Below are 21545 nucleotides of genomic sequence, written 5' to 3'. Positions count from 1 at the left end.
ATGCGGGGGGCTATTGACACCTCAACCTGATCTATGCATGAAACACAATTCGAGCTTTCGGAACAAAGGGACTGTGATAAGTAGCCCCCGCCTTGTCTCCAAATTTGCATTAAACTCATTGTTTGCCAACATTAGAGGCAATTACATTGACAATTCTTAAGCAAACCTTCGCAGTCATTGTGCTAATTAGTGTGTAATTGATGGGGAAACGACAAGCAGCTCAGCTGGTCAGACCTGCAAAGCCCTATTGGGCCCAAGCGAAATTTTGAATGGCCACCAGACCTCCTTATCCCATCACCATGAAGTAAGTAGATTATTGAAGGAGGAAGCCATTTATTACGGCTATCTACAAAGAGGGTACAAAAAAGGAAAAACAACAAACGTATTTTGAGGGCGTCGAAAGTAAGCCCGGACCTTTTATCAACCAGGCCGATTATCGGCACGGGTATTTGGCTTCCCCACAAATGCCGGTATCTGCCGTTTTTTTTTTTTTTTTAATTTGATGGCTGATAATGCAATTTAAAACTGTGTTAACTTTGGGGAACAATTTGTTTACATTTTCAGTGAAGCGCTCATGCTGACCTTGGAAACACAGCACGTTTTGCTTAAAATGTAAACAAAGTTCGGAGAAATAACATTTCAGATATTTGTTTTTTTTCTATAGGGAGTGTAAAAAATTACTATAAAAAAGAATTAAAGCAATCATTTGTTCAATAAACATATGCTTAGACATTTCAACAAAGTTCAGCGTTGCGGTTGGTATTTTAAAGTTTAATTTTGACACCGACATTTTTCTTTTACTGGAAATGAGTATCAGCTCCAAATATCGGTTCTTATCCTCCTTGACTGCTGAAAATCTATTTCCTTCCCAAAAGCAAAACATATATTTTTACATTAACCCCGCACAGTCAGTAGGGTCTGTGTTGATGATAGCATCCTGCTAATGGATACCACATTTGAAGTGCCCATTAGCCTACTGAGGAATGAAGTTAAGTGACTATGTCAGGGACACTCCCTCGGTTTGCCGGGCCTCTATTGTGACCTGCTTGGTCGTCCCGCTCTCTTATTCACAGCCAGTTGAAAAAATGGGTCAAAGGTCAGACATCCAGAGTGCTGTGGTTTCTATGGTAACATGGCCTATTAAGGCCAGGCTCATTGGCCTCTTAACATGCTCTTGTACACAAAAGAACTATTAGTGCAAAGAGGGAAAGCGGAGAGTGAAGAGTGGAGGCAGCGTCAGGGAGGTCTTAACAACACGGCTTCAATGTTTTTCCAAGATTGCTAAGATGATACGGCCTGCACCTCTGTCAAATGAGAATACTTTGTCAGATTCATTCAGAAAATTTGGAAAAAAACAACAACAGGGACACGGTACACAATTTGACTCGCGCATATTCTGTACATCGTCAAACTGGCCCGCAAGCTGGGTTTATTTGAAAAGTACTGGGGGTGAATTTACTGCTGTTTCAGTAATAAAACAGCATGAACGAAACACAAGGCCAAGATAAACCAACCCCCAAAAGAGCTTCTCTAATATTCTAACCCAGTGAGTTTGAATTTTTGCAAGTCAAGCAACTTTTGCAGGGTTTTTTTTTCTTCCTTTTGCATGACACGATCTTGAGTTATTGCTTCCTGTATCCACAGCTTTAGAGTGTTAACTCCGAGCTCACAAGTGCTTTTCTACCATGTAGCTTACCCTAACTACCTGACTTTCATGCCGTTTTAGTACAACTGCAGGAAACTTCTTTACCTCTGGTTAAAGTGACGAATGAGTTATTGTTCCAGAGTACATGAGCAGGTCATGTAGAGCTAGCCGTATAATTAAACACACCAGAACATAATTGTGCATCTGGTATGAGCGAGGCCATCACATAAAGACAACGAGGAGGGTGTAAAGCTGTTCAAGTCAATTACGAGAACTTACGCCCGTGGTTCACTTATACCTTCGAGATCTGTTTTCAATCGTCACTGGCACCTCTGCTCAGTGTCAGCATGCTCTCTCGTCAAGACGGGATACACCTCCAGTGTCAGAGGTGTCGTCACGTTTTGTATCCTGTGCTATTGTTTGTCCAGTTGCACAGGAACCCTTTTTTTTTTTTTAACTGTTCAGGGAGTAGGCCTATTTTATTGAAGTTCACAGCCTTAAATGTCTGTATAATTAACTCCAGAACACAACGTGGTTAGCAGCACTGGAGGTTTATAGCAGAACTCGACTGAGAATCCAGTATGAGTGCGGACCTCGAAGTCGACGCCAGTGGCACAGAAGTTAGAACCTTCATTTATATCTGAAGCCAGACTGATATAATGCAGAATTTCCTGCCTGGGCATTAGAGGTAACGATAAGCCTCTTCACAATAGGCAGGGTAAATAGCAGAGCACAATGATTACGCCACATGCCCCCACCGCCATCTTGCGTTTCACAGACCGGGGACAGTAAGACTTTTCTTCTTTTAAATAAACATCCTTTGCTGACAACAGACAAGGCAGTCAAGAAGTTTGAAGCAGCGAAGTGGGCAGCAGTACGTGTAGGGAAGGCGAAAGAGTTTTTTTTTTTTTTAAGTGACTAAATTAAACACATTTGTTTCTGCTCGCACATACCACAAGTCTTATGAAAACAGAGGGCTGATTGTGTTCACTCTGCTGGTCCAGCCCCATGCCCCCTTCCCCTCCACTCCTCACCACCACCTAACACCACCCAGCTTCCCCAAGCCACCCCCACCCCCTGTCCCGAATGCGAGCCCCCCCCAACCCGCACACACAACTGCCTGCAGATGCCTCCTGTGTTTGCTCTGCGAACACGAGCACAAATCTCCAGGCCCACAGACTTCTGGGCCCTGCCTCATCTCACATTTTACTACCTGACATCCCTAACACCCCACTGTTAAACCCACTCCGACTCTCCTGTCTGCCTGCTTACCACCTGCACGCCAACTCTGCCCCACTCAAACACACATACATTCGCACGCCGCAACTATGCTCTGCCACTCGGGCCTGTGGGAACGCTGCTTTTTGGAATACTTTGGCACGGGTCATGAAAAAATATATTGAAGAAAATGATTGTTGAAGGTGCTGCAAGCAAAATCATTTGGATGCATGGCACCTCTTCAGTTCAGCGGAAAGTAGACAAATAACAGCAAACAAAGTATTCTAAAGATATGGTACTATCTGAACAAGAAAAATGTCTCGTAATGTAGATCCAGCCTTCCACAGAGCGAGACAGGACCCGACTTACTACCATGACATTCCCCAGGGTTAGCTATGCGTATTGTCAGCAGACTGCAGTAAGAGCTGGATAGCGGCCAAGTAGTTTTTAAATCTCAAACATTTGTTAAAAGTCCCTCCTTGGAATTTGAAGGCTTCGTCATCTTCGGCTTGAGAACCAAACCATGAGCCGGTGATATATGGCTATACTGTACTTGGCTGGTTTTAATTTTTTGCAGTTCAAACATTTTCCATTTGGAAACTTAATTAGGTTTCATCAGACTGGATAGAGACAAAAACTCCTTGCCATCTATGAATAGTGCACTTGTTGACACAAGAAATTTCAACTCGTACGCATTCTGGCAGATGTTTTCGCTCAATTAAGATCAGTTCAATGTTTTACAACACAAGGCCGAACTTGACATTTTCAACGCTATGTACAGCTGCTGCTTTCGTTAAGTTTTGGTATGATCTAATTAGAACCCCGAGGCGATTTTGCTCTAAATATCAGATTTCTGCTGACTTTGTTCACGAGAGTCCCCTTACAATTACAGAGGATCCAGGAATGCGAAGCATGAACGGACAACCACTCACATTTTGTTATTTTAACACAACAACAATACTCTCGCTCATGGTTTATGAAACGAATGGAAGTAGGAAAGTTTATCTTTCTTGAAGAGCTCTTTTTGAACCCTCAAATCTGTGCCACAACTGAACAAAATTCTCAGTCCAAACTGCACACTGCTGCAAACAATTAGAGTAAACCCAAGAACTGTAAGTTGTTCTGTGCGAGACACTGGGAAGGAGAGCGAGAGTGAAGGGGGAGTGACCGGAGAAGGAGAAGGGTGCTTGCGCACAATTACAGCAGGGATTTATGGCCTGAGAAACAATTTATAAATCACAGTGCCTGTGCTAATGTGCTCCAGATTGTTCTCCATGCAGCTGCAATTTTGGTCTGCGTGAAACGGCATAATAAACCTGGCTGCAGGACATGTTTGGGTGGTGGCGGGGCAGGGAAAAGTTGAGATCGTGGGTGGGGGCTGACGAGGGTGAGGTTATGCGCTCCCAAACTTCCAGAGGTGTTTTAAACAAAGGAAACGTGAGCCCTTTTTTTTCATTACCCGGTGTGAAAGTTTGCCCAAGCGGCCTTGTTGAAAATGTAGCTGGACCAAAAAACAGAGAGGCGGAATCTATGGGTACTGATGCTCTGGAAATATGCGTTTAAAAATAAAAAATAAAAAAAAAAATCTGGGTTTCAGAGTTACTATTGGATCGTCACAGTAGTCGTACTTGCAGGGTTCGTCCCGACAAAGAAGCGCAACACTTTGTGCAAGTTTACACTCTTGAGTATGCAGGCCAAAATTGAAACCAGATTTCTGACCTCATTGTGAAAGGCTACCCTTATTACATTGTAACGTAAGTGAAATGAATTCTCACTTATAATAAGAAAAGGCAAATGTTGCAAGCCGATCCCCTCATTGTGGGAGAAGGCTGGTGTGGAAGAAGGGATCGGATGTACCAAGGATAGCCTGGGCTTTTGTGGCCACTCAGCCAACTGGCCCTGAACCTTGGCCTCTAACCCTTCACCCTGGGGGGCAAACAAAGCTCTGAGTGACATCTGAAACTAGACACTCTGTGGAGAGAGAGTGTCTGCTCAGGACTCTAATAACCCCATTAACTCTGCAGGAAAAGATGTGTGGCACTTTACTTTGTTTTTGACACATGGGTACGATGAGGCTGATGGACGTAGGCACCCTTTTTCAATCTTGTTTACTTATAAGCGCATCCATCTTGCCTGGAGATGAGTTAAACAACGCAAACCGACGTCAGAGTTAATTTTGAGTGATACACACATGCCCGCCATTAGGCAGTATCAAAATAAATTCCTCCTAATAAGAAAAACATGAAGCTAATCTTCACTTTTTAAGAGAGTCGCCGAGGCATTTCCCCCACCGCCTCAGAGGGGTCCCGCGGACTGCTTCTTAGAGCTCTGGCATTAGTATACTGTAAACGAAAGCAGAGAGAAAAGTTGGTGGCGTATGTGCAGCCATGTGAATGCGGGCCTCCGTCTCCAGTATGCTGAAAGCCACTGTAGTATTTAAATCAGGCAAGGAGGGAGGAAGACTGGGCCAAGCATTCTGGAGCTCAGCTGTGAGGCTCTAAGCCGTTGCCCTAGGGTTTTTGTCCTGCCTTTCAGGGCAAGTCTGAGGTAGTCAAAGAAACTATTCATGGCCGGCGCTCCCCCTGCCAACACACCCATACAGCCCCAGTTAAGTCAGCCGAGAGCTATAGAGCCTCCCCATTTCACACGAGAATCAGACCTGCCCCTAAAGCCTGCTTCAGGGATCTCCAATGGCCAGCCCCTCCAACCTATGTACAAATCAAACAAAAGGGCTCCGCGGCCCATTCCATGTCACATAAGGTTGATTAGATCTTTTTCTTCCTGATGTAGATACTCTAAATTTGAGGCCGAAGCCAGCGACATTTGCAGGGATCTGGTGGCGAACCGTAGAAATGCCCCGGGGATTTTGTCAACAGTGCCATCCAACACACACGAGCAAAACCCCAACGTGCCACTTGAGAAAGTCTCCAACAAGGAAACTTAACCATGGGGTGAGTTGGACACTAGGGGGATTTCACTTATGTCTTATGTCTAAGGAACACAAGGTTTCCTCAACCACAGGCTTTACTTAGAACGAATCAAGAACATTACCTCAACATTTTAAATTAAGAAGATAAGGTCAGGAAAGAGTGATCTCCTGTGGTTGATTCAGATGTGACACTAGCAGTGCATCAGATCCTACTGCCGTTTATTCCGCCAGGATCCACAAGACAGTTTGGAGATAAGGCTGCTTCACATTTAGGATGACTTGTGCTTTTGCTTGGCTTTTAATCTAATTTGATGCTTGCCAGAACATTGTGACTCCTTAACTGCAATTGGTTTATGAGGGTAACTGAAGGAAGTAGGGGGCACCCAGAGGTTGCATTATTACCAATGCAAAGTTATAATTACTGTCAGCAAATAGTCAAAGACAAATTCTTCCCCTCCAATGTCAAAAGTTAATCTTCAATTACGTTGCACAAATTTCTCTCGTGTTTTATGCGTGACATATTAGTTTCATGTTTTACTTATTTTAATATTTTCATAATATCAATTTAACTGTAAAATACAAGTGGTGGAATCAAATATACATGGAATATTTTAAAATACAAAAGAATACTGTGCAGTGGAGAACATTTAGACCATGAATTTGTATATTCTTAATGTGCCCAATACCTGCATTTTTTCCCCTGAACTATGTTTTTCTTACGTCATTTATAAACTAGCTCTACATCTTGCGAATGTCGAGGGTTTACTGTGTACACACACAGTCACATGCATGCAAACTGTAAATATTAATGTACCGTATACACGCAGTTTATATAAATATTTCACATATACATGTTATCACACGGGTGGTTAATTTAAGTAAATGGACAATGAGTCATTCAAGCTGTGATGTTTATCTGTGCTAAAGGTCTCATGTAGAGCGGCAATGCTTAATCAACAACTAATCGAATATCAAATCAACTGATAAACTTGTTTGTCAATTGGTTAATCATTTTAGACCTCATTTTAAGAATTACATTGAAAAATTTCAGCCTGTCACTGGTAAATTATTAAATTACGTGATTTCTGTAGCCCTCGATGGCATCAGGCTTAGTATCTTTTTTGATTGATCAAAATAAAACATTTTCAAACATTTGTTTGAACATTTGTACCAGCTGGCCAGCGACTAGTGAGGATGAGAGGCTATAGAAAATGTATGTATGTATGTATGTATGTATGTATGTATGTATGTATGTATGTATGTATGGAAGTCCAAGTGCATCTGGAAGTTACTTTAATTTTTACGATTTCTTTGTGACAGGCAGTTAAATCAAATGGATTAAAAAGGACAAAAGGATTGCAAAATGGGCAGATCAGACTTACCTATGATTAACTACTGATGTAGAGTTAGCACTTGTTTTTCTAGAGCCTTGCCACTCTGAGATTGCTGTGTGTCCTCTCAACTCAGAGAAAAAAAGGCTGAGCACTAAATACTGTATATACCTGCTGTATAAACTTGCAATCCTAAAAACTTTGCATCAGCTCATAACCTCAGAGGAGTTCAGAAAGAAACTGCATCAATTTACTTATCGAGAAATCCCTAAGCATTTCAGAACCAGAATCATGCTAGATTTGAACACATTTTGTGGAGAATGGCTTTGGCTTAAGCTTTTACACATGCTAAAAATAAATACATTTCCAGGTTTAATTGACAAAGCCAAGCATAAACACACATTGCTCAGTTCCCTCTCACACAGCAGTGGTGCAGTTTAAAAAGAGCACCAATGGGGACTGGCTGTGGCATTGCATTGGTCAATCTGCCTCAGAGTGCTTGTTGTGCAGCTGCAAGCCCTCTTGCCATCATCATGGAAGAATTGCCTGGAGCCATTCACACGTCTTGTAGGAGTGCCCGTGTCATGTGTGATTACAGTCAACACACATGCGGACATGAAAGATGAGGCAGCAAGAGAACTGTGTGTGTGTGTGTGTGTGTGTGTGTGTGTGTATGTATATATACATACAATATATATATATATATATATATATATATATATATATATATATATATATATATATATATACATCTATACATGGGTTTTTTTTGTTTTATTTATTTATTTATTTATTTTTTGCCTGCGTCCCCTGATACATAACTTTTGACGAGGGACGCATACTTTCAAATCAACCTGTATCCCTTGGACGCGTCGTTTTTTGACGTCAAAATATGTATTGTTGTCCATCTACTCTAAACTTGACAACTTCCGAACATTTTTGACAACTTTGTCCACCATGTTTTGTTTTGATCTCGAGGAAAAAGAACATTGAGAAAAAGAAGAACAAAGCTTTGTTTACCTAAATGCTAAGAGCCTGACGGTGTAATCCTTGATGATCAAGTAGATGAGATATAGATTATTGTCAGGACCATGCTTACGGGAGTAACTTCAAAATAAGAAAGTCCTAATGCCGTTCGTTTCATAAATTACTTGATATCCCACATTTTATTTTGAAATATTGTAAAGCAAATTCATTGCGGCACGTGCCGCACACTACTTTGTATATTACTTCATTGCTACTGTAGTCACTCCACATAAACAATGCGCACATGGCTAATTAATTTGGTCATTATTTACATGTAGCGAATATTCTTTCCCTGAGCGAGGGGGGAATCGGAAGGAAATGAGAATCACAAGAAGTCGGTAAGTTTATTTTTTTGAATTGGCTTAAAGTTTAACTCTGAGATGGATATCAGAAAGTTATTCGCCCGCAGCAGGGATAAAGCAGTGAGGAATGAGGGAGGTAAATGAAGTCCTAGCTAGCTAGGCAATATAAATCTGTCTTAAGTTAATGCTAAATTAGCTAACGTTATTCCTTGTGTCAAAACAGCCATATTCATTTGCATCAGCATGAAACATAACGCTGCTTACGGTCTGGTGGCTCTGTGTTGATGATAATTTTGTTTGTGTTAGTTGCCAGATATAGTCTATGGATGGTGAAGTAGTTCTCAAATGGTTTAAGGAGGACAAACATTTTTCCCTATCATCAAACCATTCAAATTTTTTTCACAGAAAACTGCACAGTGTACTTGCTTGTCCTTACTAAGTTTTGGGATCTGTTTTTTTTTTTTAATATAATTTAAAGTAATATATCAGTGGTTGCGATGTGAAGATGATGGCGGATGCTACATGTAAGTTCATTCTATTTTAATATATTTTACTGCAACATTTGTTAATATCCGCTGTTGTTGTAGCTCACGTCTTGTAAATGCAGTTTGAACCTCAGACTTACTTTGCCATTTTTACTGCGCAATTTTTGAGACTCCCGAATTGGGCATGGACCGATAACCAGATTGACAATATACTGCGATTTTAGAAGTCACAGTTATTTAAAACCATCCAAGTTTGTCAAACCGGTAAGTTTCCCCTCCCGCATCGTCTGCCTGAACTGGCAACTTCAGTGTATAGCTTTCATAGTGTAGCACATGAGTCCTCCTCTGCTGCAGCAGCCAATTTCTACTTACTACTTACTTCTACTACTTACTTACTAATTACTACTGTAAGTTAACTACTGCAGGTAAAGTGACTAACATGTTATCATATGAAACTTTCATGGAGCCTTTAATGTGATCGCACGTAGGACGTGAGCACTCTTTATCGAGAAGAATCAACCCCGCCCCCCTCCAAACAAATTAAGTTGCCTGTATGGGAAGTCTTCTACTTACAAAACAAGAAATCGACAATGCGAGTGAGCTAGCACGCGAAGACGGAGCGAGTTTGTTGTGTGTGTGGGAAGCAGTCAACATAAAATGACAGAATCCACATTGCACTATTGATTGATACACAGTAGTTGAATGATTCATTTGATCAATTTTTTAAATGCCTATTTTTCAATTAAAATTGCATGTTTTCAATCAGAAAGAATTAATGGGTACATTTATTGGTGCGTAAAACCTGTGTTGCTCACTGAGGGTTTGTTTTGATTTTATTTACAAATTTAATTTAGCATGGTAAATGTTATTGTAACATGCTGTATTATGTATTTTGTTTAAAAATAAAACTGTTTTTATCATGTAGAAAATGGCAATTTTCCCAAACAGATTTTAAAATTATGTATTTTACAGCTATATCAATCCTGTGATGCCGTGATATTTTTGCTCAAGGTTAATATGCCGTCAGAATCTGATATCGCCACATGCCTCCTTGACATATATGGACTACTGATATCCTGATATACTTTTCAGCTGTGTCGTGCAGGCCTAACTAGCACACTGTTCATACTTATGAATGAAATATGACCTTTATCAGCGGAGCACAAAAAACCATCACATCACCTGTGCCAAAAAAAAGTTTAGACCAGCTTTTACCTGGTCGAGGAGTCAAGTTTTCACCTAATTGTCAGGTGCACCAGGAAAACCTACAAGAAGACACCATCAGCACACCAAATTTCTAAACACAGTAAGCCAAACTGGCTGCGGCAGGCAAATGATAATGTGGCAATTTTTACTCAGCACAAATTTGCCAGTCTGGCAAAGTAGAACCCTTGTTCTCTCCAGCGTGTCCTGCGTTATCCCCAGGGCCTCCTTCCCATAGAGCGTGCCCAAAACACTGCGCCGGGGAATCGTCCAGCAGGCATCCGAATTGCTCTTCTCCAAGCAGAGGAGAGGGAAGTCTCGGAATCTTTTCCGCTAAAATCTTTGGCCTCACGACCCAAACCCAGATAAACAAAATGGCCTGCTCAAAATGACTGATGAAAGCTTGAAAAGGGGCATCCTGAAAGAAGACCCTGAATCCTACAGAGGCAACAGCTCTCATTCATTTTGAATGAGACTTCCAGTCAACCATTGGGAATGCAGAACATTACAAATATTGTTCGCCGCCAATAGAGCTAAGCACTACAAGTAGAATGCATGCTAATCAGCAGCATTAGCTTCGTCCGATGCACAGTGCCTCCAAAACATCACCATGGATCTACACCATGAGCCCATAATGACACGAGATATCTTTGTTGGATTAATAAACATACAGTAGGGCAACCCAACTACTGTAACTGAGTTTTAATGCTTTAATCATTGAGAACGAATAATAATCTTGCCTCGGCCACATCATGAGTGAGACACTATTGTCCACAGCAGCACACACACCAGCTCCCACGTCATAAATATACAGGTATAAATAATAAAGAAAAAAATTCTTAATCCTAATAATAACAAAATTGCTTTTGCTGAAAGTAAGAGTGTACTGTACGACTTGTAACATATGTATAGTGATGTCACGCATTTTACCAAGGTCCATCAAGATCAATGCATTGAGCACCCCAGATTTACTTAACTAACACTTCTGGAAATCAGATGCCATTTATTGTCACACTATTATTGTTTTTAAACACTTCCTAATTAAATGATTTTTCAGTGGTGTGTTGCTTTCATCATTACATTGTAACCTCCAAAATATTTTCTTGCTGACCTAAAAGTCCTTAAAAATAAAATTCAACTGATTTCTTATGGTTTCCTACTATATAGGACAGCTTGCTTCAGAAAAGGATTTAACATGATCTATTACAGCACTGTTTGCAATGCTTAAGCAGTTAGTGAAAGAATTCAACAATTTGAGAAGCTGGTTCACAATTTTACAAAGCTATAATGCATTGTACCTGACATTTCCATCAATGGATTCTGTAAAGTTGCATCACCACTGCTGGAACCAACTCAGCGGGAAGCAGCAAAAATGATTTATAGGTTTAACATGAAGAACAGCTGCTCTGCTTGCTGTCAACTACTCGCATCCTGGACGGATATCCATTCACTTCTTAATTTAGTATGACCACTACAACCTCACTGATATGAAACACATACTGTATGACATGGCCTTTGGCCATCCCTATGTGAATGGAGTGTATATGAAGCAAGGGAAAACCTGATAGAAATCTTAGCGGTGCCGATATGGCATGTATGTGATTTGATAGCTTCCTGCTGTTTGCTGATTGGGCTGTGAGAGGGAATGGCAAGGCATGGTGCTCTGTGGGAGAGAAGAATCCCCCGATAAGTAAGTGCCTCAAGGTCTGGAAGTGGGCCCACTTCAGGATAACAGTCAAGGAATAGTAGGACCCATATCTGCCCCAGTTTCTGCTCCCTCCACCACCATCGCGTCAACAATCTCTCTTGTCTTGCTTGCTCTCTCTCCCACTCTTCTGCTGCTGCCTGTAGAGCTTAAACTGAAAACAGCTGCTCGGAATACCAGACTGATGAAACCCTGTTTAGAGCATTTTCTTTTTCTTCCTGCTGTACAATCACATTTTATTAGCATGGAGTGAAACGTTTAGGGTACAACTATGGCGGGAAAGTATTTTTTATGTGAGCTTAACTATCGCGTAAGAGCAAATCAGAATGTGCCACCACACGCCCTCTCAGACACAATGTCAGCCTTTTCAAAAAGAGTAATAGAGTAATAATTGTATCACCATAGGTCAAATTATACAGAAGATCTTAAACGTAGAACAAGACAGACCGAAAAGCAGCTAAAGCATTGCATGGCTGTGACCTATGCCCGCTGCTCACCGGCCGACACGAGCTAAATGTGGACCCACAGTGTGCAGTTAAGTAGCAAGTTATTATGAGTCAACATGCATGACGTTGCAATATTGCAAATGTAACGACCAAACAAAAATACACATGAGCATTGACTAGAAAGGCATGTTTTAAGTAAAGTGAAACCAGGCGGGCCTTGTTTCCGCCACAGCACCGCCATACCGTACAAACGGCCAGGGCAATTCTTGAATCATCGACTTAATTTGAGGAACAATTTTTCTAATTTTGTGTGGACAATAATATGACATTATTAACAGTTATTATTATTGCAGTTTGTTACGTTCAATGCATTGACGGGCTTTTCTTCTGTCTTAGTTTGAAATGTCCGACAGCACTCGAATGCACCCTACGACTCATCATCACGTGTGCAGCGAGCGGATTCGTGCCATATCATACAATGACAGCATAGCTGACGAGCTGTTCCTTAGTGTCCTTAATGAGCGATTGAATGTTATCCTTTAATGGTAGTGTGTTGATGTTGGCAGGTATGTAATGTGATGGCAATATTTTGGGGTAAAGGAGTCGCAAGGCCTCCATGCTAAACTGAATGTAACCGCTGTTCCAAAAGAACACTTCAAAATAAAATCTCGATAAGGCTATTGCATTGACGTCCATGTATATTTTGTATATTTTGAAGTTGGCCTACGTTAGTGGCAGTTATCTTATGTTGTTGCGGCTTCCTTGCAGCTAGTCAGTGGGCAGAAAATAAATACTTTTTTAACAACTGCATACTTATTTAAGTACCCTGCATTATTCAAGGACTCGTTTCACCTCTAATTGCCAAAACCTTCCCATACACGCGACAAATGTCAATTGAATATGCAACCTTCATGAGAACACACACATTTTTTTTCACGGCACAACCACGGAACATATGTTTACGTCCAGATCATGGATTAAGTCTAGCAAAGCCGGGCACATGTGAACACAATTGAACTGTCGCAGAACAACATAAGGGACCAATGGCAAGCGCTTGATTCTCAGTCCAGGAATTCCATGTGTTTACATTAAGCGCAAATTCTAAAATTTAGATCGTAAACGCCGATGAGAAACAGTTTATTTTGAGTCATGATATGTATGGGATTTTATAGTTATACCTAATAATTTTTTGCACTATACCTGTGGCTATATGTGCGGCGCTCAACTGCTTCATTTGTGACATCGGCAAAGGGTCACAGACTGGAAATTTTGTGATAACCCGCGTACGTGGTGTGCTTTAAACTTGCAATAACGCAATTGCATCATCAGTCATAGAATGCTTGAGAATTAGATTTAGTTGAATTTCCTTAATGTGTAATGATAACAGAATGCAAAGTAGCAACAAAAAAAGTCATGCTTTTGATTTCTCAGATATTACATTGAAGGTCGAGTGCCAATACAATGAACAATGAGTTGCTTAACATTTTACAAGCCATCAGCTTTTAGAAATTGGATTTAAGAGTGGATCGGCACTTTTTTTTTTTAACTCTGTTCATGTCCAAATTGAGAAAGAATAAACCCCGAATTGTCGGTCCTTGCACCAGGACTAAAGATTGCGACCACAGAAAATGATGTGACGGCCATTCTTGTGACAACTTGTCCATGGTTAGTGATGATTAGCAGCTGCAGGTTTTCGTAATCCTCCTCTAACCGTCAGCCCCATAGAGGCAAAACGGCACACGGCTCTACTGGCCGTCCGCAGTCAGTCATGAATGACGACTGATAACACAGTACATGAGCAGATAAGTACTGTACAGTAGTTTTCAACTAGAATAAATTAGGTTGAGTCACTTAAGGTGTATTTTCGCCTTTCTCTTTCCTTCAGCTATGTATTGTACAGGTATACATGGTTCACATTAAACTTTGAAGTGCTAACAAAGATAAAAGGTGATGAAAGAGCAATCTCGGGTGAAACATGTTCACCTTTGACCAAGAACAAAGTTTACCGAAATGCTCACCAGAAAAGTCTATGCACAGAAAACCCCGGACTACGTTGTAGCATCAGCCCAAACACATCCATCGATAAAAACACATTTGCACACGCTTTCGTGTTGTTACATCAAAGGGATTCATTGATGTCACTGAACATGGGGCGGATGCGGCTTAAGAGAGGAGATGTTGGTGATCTTTTCCTCAAAGGATGCTGAGATACTCCTGATGGGCCCCGCGCTGGAGAAGCCAGAGTGCACTTTAAACGGAATTTGTAATGCCAGGCGGGCGGGTGGGATAGGTAGTGAATTCGCTCGGCAACAGGGTAGAGACAGTCATTGACGCAATCTCTTGCTTTTCGCAGACCCACAAGGGAATAATACAGACCGGGACTGACACCATTTCCGACAGATCCACAGAAGCGCTGCATGGAAGTAGGGAAATAGCAAGGCAACGCATGTGCTCATAAAACCCAGAAAGACAGGTTGTGCATCAAACCACTGAGGTAACGCATTATTTAAATGTCACTCGACATGGCATCTGCTAATCTGACATTGTTCTGCGAGCACGTTTATGCTTTTGACAGAATGTAAATTCCTAATATAACTACCGCCCAAATCACATTTACTTTGCTCTAATTAAACCAAGACTCTCAGTGAGCCATTTGTAATGTGAACGAAATAACTGACAGTCTGATGTAGGACAGTATACAAATACGGTGGAACCTCAAGTGCTGAACGTCTTTAAGGTTTGGAATTTTATCATTATTGTCAGGCATGCCTCATGAGAGCTCAACTATGTGATTTCCTTTTTCTTTTGTGGCGACCTTATTTTTAGGAAGAGGGTAAGAAAAGAAGCGGACTCGTATCCAAAGCCTCAGGTGTCATAAAAAAAGGTATAAGTCATACCTTAGTTAAGGTAGTATATATTTTTGGTTTTATTTTGCAATTAACAATGGTGATCTTAATGTCACACATGTTGCATGAATGCTGATGTATGAGGTGGATCTGTAATGTGAGTCATGAGGGATTTGCCACTAGTTACAAGTATTTTATCATTTCAATGTTCAGATAGTATGAGTAGTAGGCTCGTACGACTGATGGCATTACATGGGTTTTCTTCCACATTTTAAAAACATAAGTGTTAAGTCAAAACAAAGACTATATTACCCAAAGTCAGAAATAACCCTAACCCTAGTCCAGGGTGCCTTCCGTCAGCTGGGGCGCAGCCGGGACCCTGATGAGGACGAGCGGTTAGAAAATGAATGGATGGAATGAACAAAATATACCAAGTTTTCAAACCAGCAATGACATTTTTGCGGTTGCTGCCGATTGCTTTCGAATTAATCAGCGCCACTAAACTGATGGAGGTGTTTTCCTTTGAAAAAAAACGATACAGCCAGTCAAAAATGGTGGCTCTGTGGACACAGCGCTTGCTGAAAAAATATTTGCGCTTTAGCATTCAGATTACTTGCAGCAGAGGAATACAACACTGGGGGTTGTTAGAATGTGAGCGCCGGACACTGTTGCCTCTGTTGCAAAGTATCCACAGGGCTTCACCTGAACACGCCATCACCACCTCCCCTAACCCTCGCAGACTTTACACACACAAACGTGCGCGCATACGCACGCGCACGCACCAAGGTGAATAGAGTGTGCCACCTGATGAAAAGACACCTCCACGCAAACAGCATTTGCTTATGTAGGGAGAGGCCCTTTTATTCATCGGGACAATGTCTGTGTTGACTTTTCTTTGTCCGATTTAAGCAGCAAACGCAACAGAAAGCGAGGGGGGCTGGGGGGAGAAGTCAGAGAGGCATGCAATTGTAGCCTCTGACATGTTCAGACTTACACAAGCTCTCCATTCATATCTCAATCTCCCACAAAATTCTATTCAGCAATCATGCTCAGGAGTTTGTACGTTTGATGAAGATATATTTGAGAGCTAACCTCGCTCTCGCTTACTCGCAACTTCTCACACACAAGAGGCATTTCGCTCTTTAGTGGCGATGATGATGATACTTGCGGAATTGTTTCAAAGTGCTGATGAGGCTGTCAGACGTGGCCGCGGAGCAGATTCAGCCATTAAATCTGGCACCGCTCCGTCACTACTGGAACAATGAGGTGACGATCGCGTCAGTGGATTGACAAACAACAAGCTGGATTTAGACTCGGTGGGACAAACCTCCGCCCCTCAACAGGCAGGCGTCTGGTGGAACATCTCTGCAAACATAAAACCTCCTCCTCAGCCCTCGCTGGATTACAGCGGAATGTCAGCTCGGAATGGGCTTTAAATCAGTTATGCTTGGCCCTCAGGGGAAGTCTGAGCTGATCCCATGTAGCCCGTCTCTCATTGCTCATGATAGATTCACCACATCCAAATTTAAAAGCTCCACACCCAGGAAAATCACTGCCTGATTACTCTTTGCACTATTTGGCGTTTGATTATAATGCGTGTTTGTTGTAAAGTATAAGCATGCTATGTTAAGTGAGATCGCGCCACAAGTATAAATGCCTCCGATGATATAATCAGAAACAAGTTGGCTAAATAAAAACAAAAACAAGTCCGCGCGCATTGTTGTTCGTGTAATCACGAAAACCTTTTGAATACCTTCTAAACCTATTAAATGACAAGCAAACAAAAGCAGATGATCATGTTACCTGCTATTAATCACATGATCTGTTTGCATCTTGAGCGTGTCTCATGTTGCACAAACATACCAAAAAAAAAAAAAAAACTGCACATAAAACAAACTCGTCAGGCCCAAAGGAACAAGGCTCAATAAATAAACTGTGCCCAGGCCAGTGGATTGTTTGTCTCTTAAAGCTTCAGGGCTGACAGCACATTTCAGGGTACCCTTGGGGCAAATCTTATCTCACGAGACATTCTGTGTTTTCTACAAGCGTTTGTGTGATGAATGTAACTGTAAAGAGCATAAGATAAACTCTCGTTCAGACGTCAAAGCAGACTGTTGGAAAAATTGTTGTAATGCGCTTTACTCAAGTTTCTCAAAAAAAAAAAAAACCCTGTGCTTTAGGAGAAAAAGCCAAGCCACTCATCGATTGGACTACTCGACGTTTAAAGAACTGTGCAATGAAGACTGCCCAAGACGGCTCCTAAGTATGCCAGCTTTTGTCTGCTTGCTTTTTCTGCTTTGGTGATGACAGACGCAGTCAGCTAGCGCTGCCCCATTGACCTCATTCTTTTTTTTTTTTTGCTCATGTCGAGGGTCTAAGCTTTTCACTTTTTGTTTTTAATCCTGAGCAACAAGTTTTAATTCAAATAGAAACAATAACACGGGAAATCAATCAAAAAGCCAATGTGATTGTGTAAATTAATACAAAACTACAAGAAACACGTCAGATAAAAAGTAGCCAAAGGCATTACCTATTGTGGCCATAATTTTTTTTTTTTTAAACTACATTTATGAGCTACAAGTTGTGGTTTATGTCTCTGTGAGAGCAGAGTGATCATTTAGTTAATGAGCTCCAATGGAGACCTCCAATGAAGCCATCAAGACTGTTCAGAATAACAATGGTCAACTAACGCCTTTCTAATTGAATGGAAGGTACAGGGAGGTGAGGGGAGAGGGCCGACAACAGTGAAAAGACGACGGAAAAAAAAAAATGGGAGGGGGTCTTTTCACTTCGATGCCTGCGGGCTTTAACGAAAGTACTTGTTTTTGGGGGTGGTGGGGATGACAAGGGTTGGGGGATGGACTAATCTGAGAAACGCGGCTCTCTATCGTTACTTTTTATACTGAAACACTTTTTAAAATAAGTGAATATAGTTCTGAAAAAAAAAGACATAAAATCACCCTTTCGGAATCACCCTTAGCTCGGTGGGTTATTTTAATGTATTTAACATACCACTGCCTTCTGTTTTAAATTAGCATTCACCCAACATGGTGCTTGAATACTGACTACAACAAGAAAAGCATATTATTTTTAGCATTTAAACCCGAACACTCAACAAGCTCCTGCAAGCTTTCAATCAACACTTTAAATCTGTCTCATCAAAACCTGAAAAAAAATATTTGTGGATGACAACTGTCATATTCACGGCAGTGTGAAGCCTCCTGTGTATGTCAAAGCAAGGTATTACATAGTTGTGACTATTGGGTGTGACTTCAGCAACTCCTTTTATAAGTTGCACACAGTGTAAACACATCGACCTGATGGGTTGCAGCATGCAACAAAAACACCTCAACCATTAAAGACAGTTGCAAACAGAGCCATCCTAAATACTAAACAAATACTCAAAGTTTCCGCAAGTTCTTAAGCATTAGAATAATTTTGAATAAGTCTATCATTTGCATAGTCAAATACAACTCTAGAGGACAGAGAGTTATTTAGAGCAGACCACCCTCAGAAGGACAAAGAAGTAGTTCCTCAGGAGGCCACTCAGAGGGAATATGGCGGTGTGGCTGTGCGCAAGAAACTTTTAGGCATTTGAGCCAAAGTGTGTGAGGAGTGTTTGCGACTACAGGAAAGAGTGGTAGAGATTAGCAAAGAACTTGGAAACTTACTGTTCTTGCACTGGGAGAAAGAGAGCCATTGGACAAGTATGGGTTGGTGAGGTCTGGGATCATGAGAAAGGGGTAGCCAGGGTAGTGGGGGCTCTTAAAGAGACCTCCATCGTGCTGTCTTCTCAGTGCTGCAAATGTACGCGCAAGTCACTCGTCAAATGCAAATGCGAAACTATTTCGGAGTCCACATGGGATGTTGTTGTCTTCCTTACCTTCGGTAAAGTAGTCTCTTGCTTTCTCATAACTTTCTGAGTCGGCTCTGGTTTGGGGACGCCTCTCTGCTTGCTGCCAGGGCCACGAGCACATACAAACTAGTTGAACTTTTCAACAATTTCAACTAAAGCACAACGATGCAGAATAAGAAGGGGAGAATAAAAGCTGACTTGAATTGCTTACCTCCGAGTCTGACGAACTGCTGTTGTTTTCCGACTCGTTTACCAGCGAGGACTTCACGTCATCCAAATCTCTTTCCGCCGAGACATTTTCCGAAATCTTTTCCTCCTGCTCTCCTTCGTCTTTAAACGATATCATTTCATCATTGGCCCCCAAATCATCCCCGCCGCCTCCGTTCAGCTGAGGCATTTTTTGCACACCAGTAATGTGGATCTACAGGTGGGGAAGAAAAATAACGCGTATGCAACGAACCGCTAAAACAAACCACTTGTAATCAGATCGTCCAAACGGCTCAGTGGGGAAACACGACTATCTACAAGAAAGTGTCCGTTTTTCATCTTCTGGACGTGATCCTGACGTCCATGGCAATAATAATCCACGGTATTTACTACGACTTGTCCAAGTTTGTCTCCTTGGTAGCGCGTGCGTCCCTTCGGCGTGCGTCCCCACAGTGGGATGTCCTCGTGTAGAGCCCCGGGAGCCACAAAAATTTCTGCAGTCCAAGCCAGCGAGAGGTTACTCAATGCACTAAAGATCCATGTGTGAGGAAACAATGGCTACGGCCCAGAAAAGAAAAAAAAAAAACACGCGTGTGGCTACTTGCCTCCCAAAGTTTTAGCCGACGTGTGACTATTTCCCTCCGAAAAGAACAACAAAGTCAAACGCGTTGTTCCAAATGACTGTAAAGAAAATAAATAAAGGAAAAATAAACTAGTAATGTTTATCAGGACGCGGTCGCTCTTTCCTTCCACATCGCAGCCCGAGAATGTGCCCCGATAACAAGTTGGCTGCTCAAGTGGAAGAGCGCAGCCCATGCGTGCGTATAGAGGAGGAGTTTACTCTGAAAACCGACACTTCTTCGGCCAACGAAGCTGCTATTCTTAACCCTCAAGATACCAACACACAATGAAGACGTCCAACTTTTGTTCTTCTTCATGCGCAGAATGTTCCCAGCGGCAAATGCGCCACAAAAATAGGTGCACCAAAACAATTCAATGGGAGCGCTGTGTACTTAAAAACTACCAGTACAAAACAATTTAGGCGAATTAAAAAAAAGCGAAAGAAACCATTTAATTCGGTAGCAAAATTAGGTTAAATTTTCGTTGGATTATTTAAATTTAATTATCTGATGTTCACTGGAATTTGGGCTGTAAGGCTTTTGCAGAGGTCAGGAGGTTATTTTTAAAACATGAAATATTTAGTCGTTTATTCTTAAATGGCACGTTTTAAGGATTCAATTACTATAAATAAAATATGTTTCTTCTATCACTCTTGGTTTTATGGTATTGTAAAAAAGTTCCCATTTTTTGGGTCAACCTGTACATATTAATCAGTCTCTGAAGGGCCAGCAAGGCATTCTCTTCAATATTTTTCTATCAAATTATTCTCCCTCATCTGTGTGACATAGTATATCCGCTTTTTTGCGGTGCTTATATTTTATACTAGAGTTTTTCCATTGAAAACAATTGAACACATTTTTTATCCAATCAAACTTTAGCTAGTTAGTGTTGTCCGGTTTCCTGAAATTAGCCAGAGCCTTCAGAACAATAAAAGAAGGCTCTGCCTGCTCCAAGAATGAACACAATTTACAGTGCTTGGGTCAATAATCTTGTGAGTGAAATGTTGATTCGTGATCAATTCTGCTTGTTTAACCCAGGGTGATGTAATGTACAGTATTTGTGTAGTTTCTCAAACCCTGGTATCCCGATGTTATTATAAGGCATATCAATTTAGGTAGGAATAAATATAACATCACTGAAGGCCCCGGGTTGAAACACACGCTGTTCTTAGACGTATCAACAGGTAGGTACTTAATAGAGCAGTAGATGATGTTCAAGCTGCATTATGCAGTATTTTAATCCAGGCTAACTTCACTCGTCCCTACCCCATCGCATCCGTGACAAAACCAACGCTCCTGACGCACACACATACAATGTGCAGCGTGCACAAGCCGACATCAGCGTAGGCGACAATGTTAGCGGTATGGCTCACTCATATTGGAAAGTGGCCAAACATGAAGTGTTAGCTTTTGATGTTGTATTATTTGGAATGTACAGTCAATAATAAATAGAATAGAGGTGAATAATTTACCCTGTGTGCCCTACTTTGAGAATGGCAGTGAGTGCAATTCCACACAAAAATACATCACAATTACATATTTTTACCATTTATTTAATTCAAGGACCACTGACCACTTCCTTCTTTATAACTTTTGATTTCGTTGCTAAACATTTTGAATTATCCAGCAAAGGCAACTACTGGCGCGAAGGCTGTGTGGCTCAGACCGGCAGATTGCATGTGTGTGTGAAAGTGAGTGTCTACACACACAGGTACATGATTGAAAG

The 21545-nt window shown here is 41.4% G+C and overlaps 1 protein-coding gene across 2 annotated transcripts in view; it reads right to left on the bottom strand.

The window, feature by feature from the left end:
• The window catches only part of tcf7l1b (transcription factor 7 like 1b), a 37689-nt gene extending 17683 nt beyond the window's left edge, over window positions 1–20006 (bottom strand). For both annotated transcript variants that reach the window (XM_088407870.1, XM_088407879.1), the window contains exons 1-3: window positions 19204–20006; window positions 19020–19092; window positions 18808–18935 (exon numbers count right to left, since the gene is read on the bottom strand). In XM_088407870.1, the coding sequence (XP_088263996.1) occupies window positions 18808–18935; window positions 19020–19092; window positions 19204–19389 (387 nt within the window). In that variant the 5' untranslated portion in view covers window positions 19390–20006. The remainder of the gene's footprint in view (window positions 1–18807; window positions 18936–19019; window positions 19093–19203) is intronic.
• Between the last annotated feature and the right edge of the window lie 1539 nt (window positions 20007–21545).

Source organism: Hippichthys cyanospilos, chromosome 1 (assembly GCF_059441005.1).
Source record: "Hippichthys cyanospilos isolate Australia breed blue-spotted pipefish chromosome 1, RoL_Hcya_1.0, whole genome shotgun sequence".
NCBI classification, from domain to species: domain Eukaryota; kingdom Metazoa; phylum Chordata; class Actinopteri; order Syngnathiformes; family Syngnathidae; genus Hippichthys; species Hippichthys cyanospilos.
Note: the sequence above shows the minus strand (reverse complement) of the source record. Positions and strands in the feature narration are given on the sequence as shown.